We start from the raw sequence: 12,464 nt of genomic DNA, 5'->3' as shown, positions 1-12,464 counted from the left end.
TCTTTTACATTTGAAAAAGTAGTGTGGAGTATAAGGTTTTAAAGCCATATCTCTGCCTATTTTTACATCAGAATATCATGTCCTTACTTTAATAACACTGAGATATAGTTTCTTTTTTCTTTTGGTTTCAGCTGACTACTGACACTCGTGTGGAAATGACTAAGAAAGCTATAAGGGCAGTCAAACAGATCATTGAAAAGCCAAGAAAAAAGGTTTCAGAGGAAGATGCACAACCTGCAGAATATTCCCTAGTCAGTTACGAGGAGGCTTTGAATCATCTGCAGCAGTCACTTGCTCATTTGGAAACTCTCAGTCACAGCTTTATAGTCTCCCTCAAGAAAAACCACCAGGTAATGAGAATTGTGTCCGCCCTGAGCATCAGACTTTGCAACATTAACATCCTTTTGTTCTTGGTTTGTGTCCCGGGTGATCTTTCTGTGCCATTTAATTCAGCCATTTCAAGGACTGAGCATACTACCCTTAGCTCAGGAGATCTCATTGTATAAAAAATGAATTTATTTTAAAGTACAAATACTTAGAGATTTGAAGGGCACTGATCTTATTTTTCTAACAGCACATAATCAGTTGCTTAGCAGTTTCTTCATAACATGTAGCTTTTGGATAAATTTGTTTTTGAAGATGTATAGTAGACTGTCATTTCTACAACAATGAAATGTAATAAAGTGCACTGAAAGTTATGATTAATACAGGCAGAGAGGTTTGCATTCATTTGCTGATGTCAAAGTGTCAAGTGTCTGTTGCTTCTGATGGATTATCTTTCAGTATCAAGAGTCCAAGATAGACTAAAACATGGTCTTTTTAAATAAAAATCTTGATTGCTGGTAAGCAGCAGTAGGTAAAAATAGTAAGCAGGTTATTGAAGACGAAGAAAAAAAGATATTTCACAGCTTCATAAAGTAAAAGCCTTTCAGTCAGACTTACTAAAAATTTCTGCTGTAATGAGCTCTCAGCTGAAACAAAAATTCCTGATGGATTTGCTCCTTCAGGGCTTGTTACATCTTGCAGCGAACACAAAAGAATGATTTCCTTTTCTTCCTCACATTAACAGGACAAATTAGTTGTTTGCTGCAAGTTTAATTCCCCCTTATTTTGTAATACACATAGTATAAGTTACTGTATTTATATACTGACTGAATAACCAGCCAAGTGGTCTGGTTTGTTCATAGTGTCATAGATTGTTCATAGTTTCATAGATGATTACTAAGCTGATAGCCCTAAGAGGCCTTTTAAGTCTAGCCATGTATTCCCTTTGAGAGAAAATGCTGAGCCATTTCCATTAACAACGTCTGCTAAAGTCATTGCCGTGTATATAAATAGAGTTCCAACTACAGACTTCATTAATTTCAGTTTGTTACCAACTAAATCACTGTATAGCCCTTTGTACGGGGAGACCCAAAATGGTGTTTATACTAACAGGAGCAAATTTGACATTGTCACCAAGGAGATATCTTTAGTTGCCACATGAACTCTACCACTGCTTTATGCAGCTAAGCCTTCATTTTCCCCCTGATTCTGAGGATGGCTCTTCAGGAGTATAACACCTATGTTCTTAATGGCTTGTTTTCTTTTAGAGATGAAAGCCTAAGTCATCTGACCTACATGACATTAGTGATGAGTTTGTAGCTTTCTGGCCCAGAATTATGCTATTAGCAATATACTGTTATTAATAGCTGGAAAAATGTAGTTTCACTAACAGCTTTTTTTTTTTTTTTTTACTGAAAGGCCCATGTCTATGAAGAATCTAAAGCAAGCTTTGTGGAGTGGATGAACTACCCCTAAACTCCAGTTACATTCTTTATTCATACCACTGGGTATTAATGTATTAAATTTTAAAATAAAAATCAATTCCTTCCTTCTCAACTCTCTCTTAACATCATTAAACTTCCTTTTATTACTATGTAACTGTTCCAAGACTGTTGTTTGCAATCCAGTAGTGTCACCATTATGTACCTGCTGAAAATGTGTCACCACTGGACTTGCTTCACTTTTCTTTCTGACATCTCTCAGATGTTCCTTTAATCTCACTGAGAAACGTCTTTTAGTCTCCCCTATATAATATTTTTCACAGGGTTATTTTAGTGCATATATAACCTCCTCAGTATTGCAATTAAAGCAACCCTGTGCTTGAAATTTTCTTCCATTAACTAGTGTAAAAATATTTACTACATATTGACATATTGAACACTTTCCACAAGGGAAAGTGGCTGTAGCTGTTACTTCTTGTCGTCTTACTACAGAGGGATGATTAAATTTACCATGAACTATAAAATCTTTAATATTTCTTCCTGTCATGTAAAATACCCTTAATTTCTTATCTTTCAAAAAATTCAACCGTTCAGCCTTCTTTAACATTTCCCAATAATAACTTACTATTTCCCCCAGTTGTTTAGAAAATAATGTATGTGAAGTTGTTCTATCTTGCCTTCATTATTACTGATGGGTTCGGAGCCCCAATCCTCAGCTCTGACTTGGCCAAATGCAAAAGCTCGAGGTCTTCAACCAGCTTGTGGCCTACTTCCCTATCCCATGATGCACTGGTGCTTCCCCAGATCTCGTTTGCCACTGCAACAGATCGGGCAATTCACCAGCTATGGCCAGAGAAAATTTGTTTTTTTTCTCATTATTACTTAGAATTGTATAGTTCTAGATAAGATTTGTTTAGTTAGGATAGTTGTTACTTCTTATATTGTCTTTCGCACTTCGCTTTTTCCGCTATTGTGCTCTTTTTCTTCTAGTTCTTCATGGCCTGTTTGAAGGCTTTTGTTAATCTCCCTATTCCCCTTAATAGTGTGTGTTAGGTATTTCAAATAATAGTAGTTAGAACTTGTTGTTATCGTGCAGAGTTTGTTATATAGGTAACCACATGTAAATATATATATATATATATATATATTTAGCAATTTAAATTTCTTCATAATATTGTGTTACTATTATATATTTTTTTCTTATAGCCTGTTTAAGTTAGAAGGCTAACTTTTGTTATAAGCTCATTTAAATTAGAGAGCTCTTTACTGTGTGTTTGTATGGACAGACCATTTCTTGTTACCTTTTTAAGATGTCTCAGTAAGACAAAGACAAGGAGGCTAAACAGTCTAAGCCTTCAGGGTTTAAGAAATGCCCTAAATGTGGCCATAAAATGTCCATTATTGATGGCCACATGGATTGTCTGTATTGTTTAGGTCCATTACATCTACAGGAAACCTGTTCCATCTGCGACTCCTTTAGTTCCCGAGAACTACAAGAAAGGAAGAACAAGTTGATAGTCAGGGGTTTGATTAAATCTTTCTTTCAGGAATCGTTGGAACAAGGTCATACAGCTCATGCCAAGCTGTCTAAACCTTCTAAAAGATCTTCCACTGCTGGATCTTCAGAGCCGGAAAAATCTCCTTCATCCAGCAAGTCGAAATCTGACAGACCTTCGATCTTGGTGCCACTGACTTCAGAGCCGACAGTTATCACAAAGAGGAGCCGGTCCCCGGTACTGGAGCTGGTATCTCCCATTCTGAAATCTCCAATATTGCAATCTGTAGCTTCTTTGGCTCCGTCCTCTCGGTCCTCAAGAAGCCTATCAGACATGGATGCAGATCGTGTGGTGCAGAGGCTTCTGTAGACACCGGGTTGGCCAAGCTTTTGTCGGGGCCGACCCTTCAGGTTTCGGCACTGTCCAACCCCCCCCCTCCCATATCTGTTCCCTCCTCCGATCCGACTCAAGGTTTCGGAGCCGGAGTTCTCAGAACTGATGATAGTGGAGCCGTCGGTACTGAGACCTGCTCCAGGACTTTTGGATCTGACCTCTCGGACTGCTTTGGTGCCGACTGAGGAGTTTAGGGGGCCGACACTTGCTGGTCGGGTCTGGGGGGATAGTCGAACCTATCTTTTGTGTCCGACTTTGCCTCTTGGGGCTTCATCGCGGGTGAGTTTGGCACCTACCTCTGGCTCGGGGCCTACCATCTTGGTGCCAAGGGAATTGACTGGATCTTCGGATCCAGGAGTTCCTTTGCATTGGAGCTGGGGGGGGGTCTTCGATGCCATGATGAGAGCATTGTCCCCACGGACAACCACTTCATCAGGACTAGCAGCTTCTCCCCCTAAAGCGCCGTTGTCTACCTTGTCATCACAGATTCCACAATAGCATAGAGATCCCAGAACCTCAGGAAGCCCCATTGGGTGATCCCTGCTCTTCTGAGACCTCACCAGAAGTTCCCACTGAGGAGGTCCCTTGGAAGAAGCTATGCAAGAGGAAGCATCTGGACTCCCCTCAAGAATCCGTCACTTCAGACACTGACTTGGATGATTCAGAAGGTTCCCCACGGTCACCGTCAGAAGATATCTCCTTCACAGATATCTTAGATATTCTCAAACAGAGGGGTGATTGGCAGCCCATCAGACCTACTGATGATTAGGCAGTATACTTGAAGGCTTTTGGGTCTCAGCCCTCTTGCCTTTTGGGTGTCTCCACCTTTCGACGACCTCAAGGACTTAGTTTGTCAAAAGGCATGGGAGTCTCCAGATACAGTGGAACCTGTCCCCAGGAGGCCTAATAAGTTTATTACCTCACCACAGGACAAGGCTTTTCTCACCAAGGGAGTCCCTGTTGATGCCGTGGTGGTGGCAGTGGCTGCCAAGGAGGTGTTATCCGAAACTTCGATGTCAGTCCATCCACCGAAAAAAGATTCGAGAGTCATGGACAGATGTGGAAAGCACGTTTACTTCAGCGACATTTGCTCTTAGGTTGCTGAATTGTCTTACTCATTTTACTAGATTGCAAAGAGATCTCCTAAAAGAGCAGGAGATGCTCTACAGGGTTCAGTAGCTGCGGGGGTGTCAGACAAAATATCCTCACAGCTCTCCACCCTTAATTCCCTAGTAAACTCGTCCATGCATCTATTCTTGTATGCAGCTGATGGAGCGAGCAGAACAGTGGGTACAGGAATTGCTCTTAGGAGACATTTCTGGATGCGCTTATGTTCACTTGCAGAGCCCTTTAAGTCATCCTTTATCAACACCCCTTTCGATGGTTCGACCCTTTTCGGACCCAAAGTGAAAGAAACTCTTACCAGGTGTGAACAAGAGGTAAAGACTCAGTCTGCCATCGGAGTCCATTTTTCCACACATACCAGACCTTACCCCAAAGTTCAGAAAGGAGGAAAGATGTGGTTCCGTAAAACTCAAGGAGCCTTTCAGGACACACGTGGTGAACACCCCTCCAGAGGCAGAGGAGGGGGGCAATAATGGAAGACGCTGTCCACATGACAGAGGGGGTCTGCAGAATCAGGGTGACAGAGAACATTTCTTTGGGAAGCCCTATCAGCGCTCCTGAGAGGAGGCCCCACCTGTCCATCTCTGGAGGCAGTAGGGGGATGCTTATCTTTGTACCCAGAATCCTGGCTACAAGTAACAAAAGACAGCTGGGTTCAAAGCTTCATATCCAGAGGTTACTCTGTTCCCTTTTTCACCCCACCTCCCTCAATAAGAAAGATCCCAGATGTTCCACCCAGTCACAGGGAACAAGCAACCATAGAAATTCAAATGTTGCTAGAAAAAAGTCATCCAGCCAGTCCCCACAGACCAGACAGGATCTGAAACTTACTCAAGGTTCTTTTTAGTTCCAGAGAAAACAGGGGACTGGAGGCCCATTTTGGATCTCAGCAGATTAAACAAATCTGTGAAGAAGACAAAGATGTTCATCGTGTTTCACTGTTGCAGTCCTAACCAATGGGTTATCCAGCTCCCGGTAGCCCTCGATCGGCCAGAATACCAAAGGTAAGTAAATATGACATCGGCTGTCGTCGGTTGTAAAGAGCGTAAGAACGTCTGATACAAAAGGAGGCAGCCGACATCACTTCCTCAGTCTTACTTGCCATGGAGCCCAAAGCAGAAGGAATTATGCACGAGTGCCGGTCGTCCGTTTACCTTTTTGATTTCCGACTACAAAGTTGAAGTCAACTACAGCTAAATACCCCATTGGAGATCCTCTTTTCTTGCCTTAACGAATGTCAGAAAAAGTAAATAATTGTCTTGCCTGTGGAAAGCAGATTCCCCATCAAGATTTTCATTCCTATTGTATTATTTATTTAGGCCCTGACCACGACATTCCTAATTGTGATCTCTGTGCTTCCTTTAATCCGCATACTATTAGTCGTCGGGCTAAGCTTTTAGCTAAGCATTTTGGAGTGTGGCCTAAGTTTGTTGGTATGGCATCCACTGGTCTTCAGCCTTCAGATATTCCTAAGAAGCATAAGGATAAGGACCGAGATAGGCTTCTGAGGGTCAAGTCTTCCGATGATCTTAAGTTGGTCGTCAGCCCTGCGGTAGCCAGTGAGGCGACTTTGCAGCCCCAGCAGTTCACGGATTTTCAACCGCAGGTCTCGGTTGAGACCATTTCAGAGTCCCCCAGGCCTCCGGCTTCCATTTTGTCTTCTGACCTTCCACCTGTCACCTCTTTAGCTGGATCTGGAGCCGCTAAGCTGGAGCCAGTTTCCGAGGCCTCCGTTCTTCGTTCTGATAGCAAGCTCATACCGACGACCTCTACCACAACTTCGGTGGTGGCCAAGCCTCCCGAGTCCTTCAGACTTGCAGGTAAATAATCCAGTCGTAAGCCTGTGAAGAAACAGACTCCGGCTTCCTCACGTTCCCCTCTATCTCAAATATTTAAAATGGCTAATGACCTTTTGACTCTTATTAGGGGTTCACAGCCTCCTCCTTCAAAAAGGGGTAGGGATTTCTCTCCTGAAGATTTATCTTATTCAGGTTTGGATACCTCTAGCATTTCTGCTGATGAAGAGGAAGTTTCTCAGTTTTTTTCTCCTTTTGAGGATTCAGATGCAGAGGAATACATTCCTTCTGCTTCTCCTCCAGAGGATTTCTCTTTTAGTGATACTTTGAATACTCTTAGGAGCATTTTAAATGGGAAAGTCATGATTATCCCCAATCTAAGAAAAGGATCAGGGAGTTTTTGGATTTTCCTCAGCATAAGCCTCTGGCTATTCCTCTAGTGTTGGAAGTGGTTGATGATGTTTTTCTGGAAAATTCCTTGACTCCGAATTCTGTTCCTCCTGCTCCCAGGAAACCTGATAGGTATTATAGAGTCCCTGATTCTCATTTGTTTCCCTTTAGGAATTTGCTAGCTGACCCAGAGGTTATTTCTCAAGGGCCTAAAGGGGTTAAGGCCACTGTTACCAAAAATTCTGTTACTTCCGACAGGGAATCTAGGAACCTAGATAGGTGGGGTAAATAAGTTTATACCTCTGCCACTCTTGCTATTAGGTCAACTAATTGCCTTTTTCATATGCTTAAGTATCAGCAGCACACCTTGGACACTATAAAGTTAAATATTGCAAGTGTGCCTCTTTTGGCAGAGAGTAAGGATATGCAGGATTTGCTGAATTCTACCAGTCTTGTCAATAAACATTTATTACATTGTGGTTTTGACATTCTAGAAGCTTCCTGCAGAGCGACAACTACTGGATCTGTTATCAGAAGGCATGTTTGGCTCAGGGAACAGCCCCTTCCAGAGCCTGTCAAGTCTAAGCTTTTAGATGTACCTTTACATAAGGACAGGCTTTTTGGCAGCAAAGTAGAGGAAGTGCTCAAGAAGATGTGAGATGAGGCCAAGTCTATGCAAACAGATAGACTTTCTGCAAGTTTAACCTCCTCGCTTTAGCAGGAATTACCCTTCTAAGAGATGGATGTTTCCTGATACCAGCAGACAGAACCATTCTAGGACTAGAGGTTACAAATCTTCTAGGGGGCAGGTGGCTACCCCTCAAAGGTCTAAGCGATGGCATGCTTCCACTTCTAAGGCAGGAAGTTCTAAGCCTACATCTCAATCCAAGCATTCTCAGTGACTCTGTCCAACTTCTGCCTGTTCCTGCTTGCCCGGTGTTTCCTTTAGGGGAAGATTGGCCATTTCTGCAGATGTCTGGGCCACCATAACAGACGACAAATGGGTACTCAGAACTATATCCCTAGGGCACAGATTTTCTTTCCACACCTTTCCAGTGCCCAAAGGATTCCTGGACACTCCTCCAAACCAAAGGGCAGAAGTAGAAAAGCAAATTTTGTCTCTGTTACATCTGGGGGCAGTAGAATCAGTTCCTGCTCAGCAGGTAGGCTAGGGCTTCTATTCCAGACTTTTCTTAGTTCCAAAAAAAAGATGACACCTGGCATCCTATCCTAGAGTTATCCATTCTGAACTCTTTCTTGGTAATTCCAAAGTTCAAAATGCTCACTCTGCATCATTTGCTACCAGTGTTAGACAAGGACTCCTGGCTGGTAACTTTGGATCTCAAAGAAGCTTATCTGCACATCCCTATCAGGGAAAGTTGCAGGCAACACCTTTGTTTCTGAGTAGGCAAGCAACATTATCAATTCTCTGTGCTGTCCTTTGGCTTATCTACTGCTCTGAGAGTTTTCACAAAGTGCCTGGCTCCAGTCATTGCTTTTTGCAGGCAGAAGAAAATTCTGATTTACCCATACTTGGACGACTGTCTAATTCAAGCAAATTCTCAGGAACAGCTGTTTAAGGATCTGGAATTTGTAAAGACTCTTCTTTCTTTCCTGGATTACACTCCCAATGATGAAAAATCAAAAATGGTTCCAACCATGGAGATAACATTCCTGGGAGCGAGTCTGAACACAGCCGCCCAGATGTATATCTCACCCAGGAGAAGTAGGCAACTCTTTGTTTACTTCAAGGATTTGGCAAGCCTGTCCCAGCTCTCTGCAAGGAAATACCTGCAAGCTCTGGGGTACATGGCCTCTTGCATTTTCATGATTCCATATGCATGACTGCATATGAGGAAATTGCAATGGTACCTCAAGAACCTTTGGTGTCAACACACACAGGACCTGGATATGATAATTCCTCTGTTTCCATGTCTGCAGACAGAGTTTCTATGGTGGGCGACAGCCTGTCTACAAAACAGAGGCATGCCTTTTTGCCCACATCCTGCCATTCATGTTCTTACCAGTGACGCATCGAACTATGCCTGGGGAGCTCACCTGGATGGCAGATGCATACAGGGATGTTGGAACACCCAGCAGATGCACTTGCACATAAACCTGAAGAAGCTGATAGCAGTCCAGCAGGCCTTACTAGCTTTCAAGCATCTTCTTTCTCCAGGGACCCTGCTTGCCAGAACAGACAATACCACAGTCATGTGGTACATCAACAAACAGGGAGGCACACTTTCTTGCCCCCTGTGTAGGCAGAGCATGATTCTCTGATCCACAGCAGCATCCTTGGGCCTGCATCTCCTAGGTCAGTTTCTTCCAGGGAGACTCAGTGTTTTGGCAGACCAGTTGAGCAGACAGAACCTGGATCCTCACGAGTGGCAACTGAACAGAGCAGTCTTTTACAGCATCATTCAATGTTGGGGCACTCCACAGGTGGATCTTTTCTGTTCCCCAGACAACCACTTTCTACCACTTTTTTGCACCAGACAGCATCACAGCAAGACCTGGAGAGTGGATGCTCTGTCCTTCCCTTGGACGCTACTGTCAGTTTATGCCTTCCCTCCTCTTTCCAGAGTATTATTGAAGATCAGGGACGAAAGACCAAGGACCATTCTCATAGCTCCAGACTGGCCCAGACAGCATTGGTATCCACTGCTTCACAGTCTCTCCCAATTTCCTCCTTGGCGTCTTCCTCTGAAACCAGATCTTTTGGTTCAGGAAGGGGGAAACATTCTACATCCTCATCTTCAGTCTCTCCATTTGGCAGCATGGCTCATTGTATGAATCAATCCATTTCTTCTTCCCTTTCCCAACAGGTGGTTAACGTATTTCAGGAGGCCAGGAGGCCAAGCAGTAGGACGTCCTATGCTGGCAAATGGGAAAGATTCTCTCATTGGATGCAGACTAGAGGGGAATCATCTTCTTAGTCTACTCTTACTTGGCTGATTTGCTTCAAGGTGGTCTTTCTGTTTCCTATATCAAGATCAATGCTTCAGCCATTTCTGCTCTTTGTTCTTTTGAGCAACCCATTTTTTCTCATCCCCTGATGAAAATGTTTCTCAGATGTGCTTGCAACTTAAAACCTCCCAGGAGGGCACCTACTCTGGCCTGGGATCTTAATTTTATTTTAGAGAAACTCACTCTTACTCCTTTTTGAGCCAGCTGCCACTGCAGATTTAAAGTTTCTCTCTTGGAAAACTGCCTTCCTCTTGGCTATAACTTCAGCAAGGAGAGTTTCGGAGCTGCAAGCTTTGATGGCTGTGGAGCCTTTTCTTATCTTCCATGCAGATCGTGTCTCTCTGAGAACCAGTCCCTTGTATATGTCTAAGGTGGTTTCTAGCCTGACTCTAAATCAGTCCATACACCTTCCTACTTTCTTCCCTAATCCTCAAAATAGAGGTGAAAGGATCCTGCATTCTCTTGATGTGCACAGACAGCTCAGGTTTTACCTGGACAGGACTAAAGACCTTCGGAAATCAGCACAGCTGTTGGTCAGTTTTGCCCCTGGAGCTCAGGGCAAAGCTATCTCTGAGCAAACCATTTCTAAATGGATTGCACATTGTATTACTTTCTGTTATTCCTTTCATGGCAAGGTTCCTCCTCAAGGGGTTAGGACCCATTCCACAAGAGCAGCTTCCACTTCTGCAGCCTTTTTAAGGGGTGTCCCTACTAAAGACATTTTAGAGGCTGCCACATGGTCTTCTGTACACACTTTCACAAAGCATTATAATTTGCCTTTGTTTTCTAGAGCCAGGGCAGGGTTTGCCACTGCTGTTCTGCAGGGCATTCTCTCCAGTCCTTGATTCTGTTGGTACCGCCTCCCTTTTCTCTGGGCTTTGGTAATCAACCCATTGCTTAGGACTGCAACTGTGAAACACGATGAACATAGTACAGTTGTGTATACTTACCACAAATGTAGATGTTCGAGTATATTCTCTGTTGCAGTCCTGCTTTCCCTCCCTCCTTCCCCCTTTTTTAGTCCTCTCCTGCTCTTCTTTCCTAAGGTGCAGGGTGCAGGCTGAATCTTGTTTACTTTACCAAAGTTACTTTATTTTTGGTTTAAGCCTTGTTTTCTTGGGGCTCCTGACTGTTATGGCAAGAAAGACTGAGGCTGCCTCCTTTTATATCGGACGTTCTGACTTCCTTTACAACTGACGATAGCCGATGTCATACTTACTTACCTTTGGTATTCTGACTGATCGAGGGCTACCGGGAGCCAGATAACCCATTGGTTAGGACTGCAAGAGTGAATACACTCGAACATCTACATTTATGCTAAGTGTACACAGCACTACATTCTGGATGGTTACACTGCAGTCGATACTTCCTTCTCCAGGAAAAGACAATTGGATGTGCTCGATAGATTCCAGGATGCGTACTACCACTTAAAAGTGGACAGACCATCCAGAGAACACGTACGCTTTCGGCTGGGGGCCAGTCATTACCAATTTCAAGCACTGCCCTTTGGTCTCACAACAGCCCCCAGAGTGTTCACCAAATGCATGGCAGTAGTCACGGCTCACCTGAGACGTTTGGGATTCCAGGTGTTTTCATACCTAAATGACTGGCTCCTAACTGCTTCCACCAGGCATCAGCTCATTCAAGCAAGGGACACTACTATGAATCTATACTGTCAGTTGGGGATTACCATAAATTTAGAAAAATCTGCCTTATTGCCATTGCAACATACCATTTTTATAGGAGCTGATCTGGACACCACCACAATGACCTTAAAACTTCCATCAGAAAGGGTTTGTGCTCTTCAACAACAGGTTCTAACCATTCTCTCAAAAGAAAAAGCCCCAGCTTCCACGGTTCTCAAATTGTTGGGTACAATGGCGGCAGCAGTCATTGCAATTCCACTGGGTCGGATGCATATGCAGAGACTACAATGGCTCCTTTTCACGCAGTGGTCCTTTCAGGAACTCCCAATGTCACATCAGATTATAATCATGAATTCATGCAAGAGGGACCTTCAGTGGTGGCTGACATCGCATTGTGTAACGATAGGACGCCCTTTTGTTCTACCCAACCCGATTGTCATAGTGACCATGGATGCTTCCCTGATAGGGTGGGGGGTGGGGGGAGATTATCAGGGAAGAACAGCTCAAGGCACATGGAAAGAACACAAGGCTCACCTGCATATCTATGTCCTAGAGATGAGAGCGGTACTTCTAGAGTTACAGTTCTTTCAAGACTCTCTTTCTCTGGGGACCATTGCAATCCAGACAGACAACATGTCAGCAATCTGGTACATAAACAAACAAGGAGGAACCAGATCTTACCCCCTATGTCGAGAGGCCTTGAGAGTATGGCAGTGGGCAAACCCCACCCAGCACTTTCTGATAACAACGCACATCCCGGGGAAAGTCCAGCATGATAGCAAACAAGCTGAGCAGGGCAATTCTACTGCCTCATGAGTGGTCCCTAAAGAAAGAAGTGGTGGAAAGGATATTCCACATATGGGGTCAGCCTTGCTGTGATCT

At 43.8% G+C, this 12,464-nt stretch overlaps 1 protein-coding gene across 1 annotated transcript in view; it reads left to right on the top strand.

Moving 5' to 3' along the window:
• NBAS (NBAS subunit of NRZ tethering complex) overlaps window positions 1-12,464 on the top strand; it is a 3,380,746-nt gene that overhangs the window by 2,501,614 nt on the left and 866,668 nt on the right. Inside the window, exon 45 of the mRNA XM_044064792.1 lies at window positions 132-350. Coding sequence (XP_043920727.1) covers window positions 132-350 — 219 coding nt within the window. The remainder of the gene's footprint in view (window positions 1-131; window positions 351-12,464) is intronic.

This window comes from Protopterus annectens, chromosome 1.part0 (assembly GCF_019279795.1).
Source record: "Protopterus annectens isolate FY-2018-M chromosome 1.part0, PAN1.0, whole genome shotgun sequence".
Taxonomy (NCBI): Eukaryota; Metazoa; Chordata; order Ceratodontiformes; family Protopteridae; genus Protopterus; species Protopterus annectens.
Note: the sequence above shows the minus strand (reverse complement) of the source record. Positions and strands in the feature narration are given on the sequence as shown.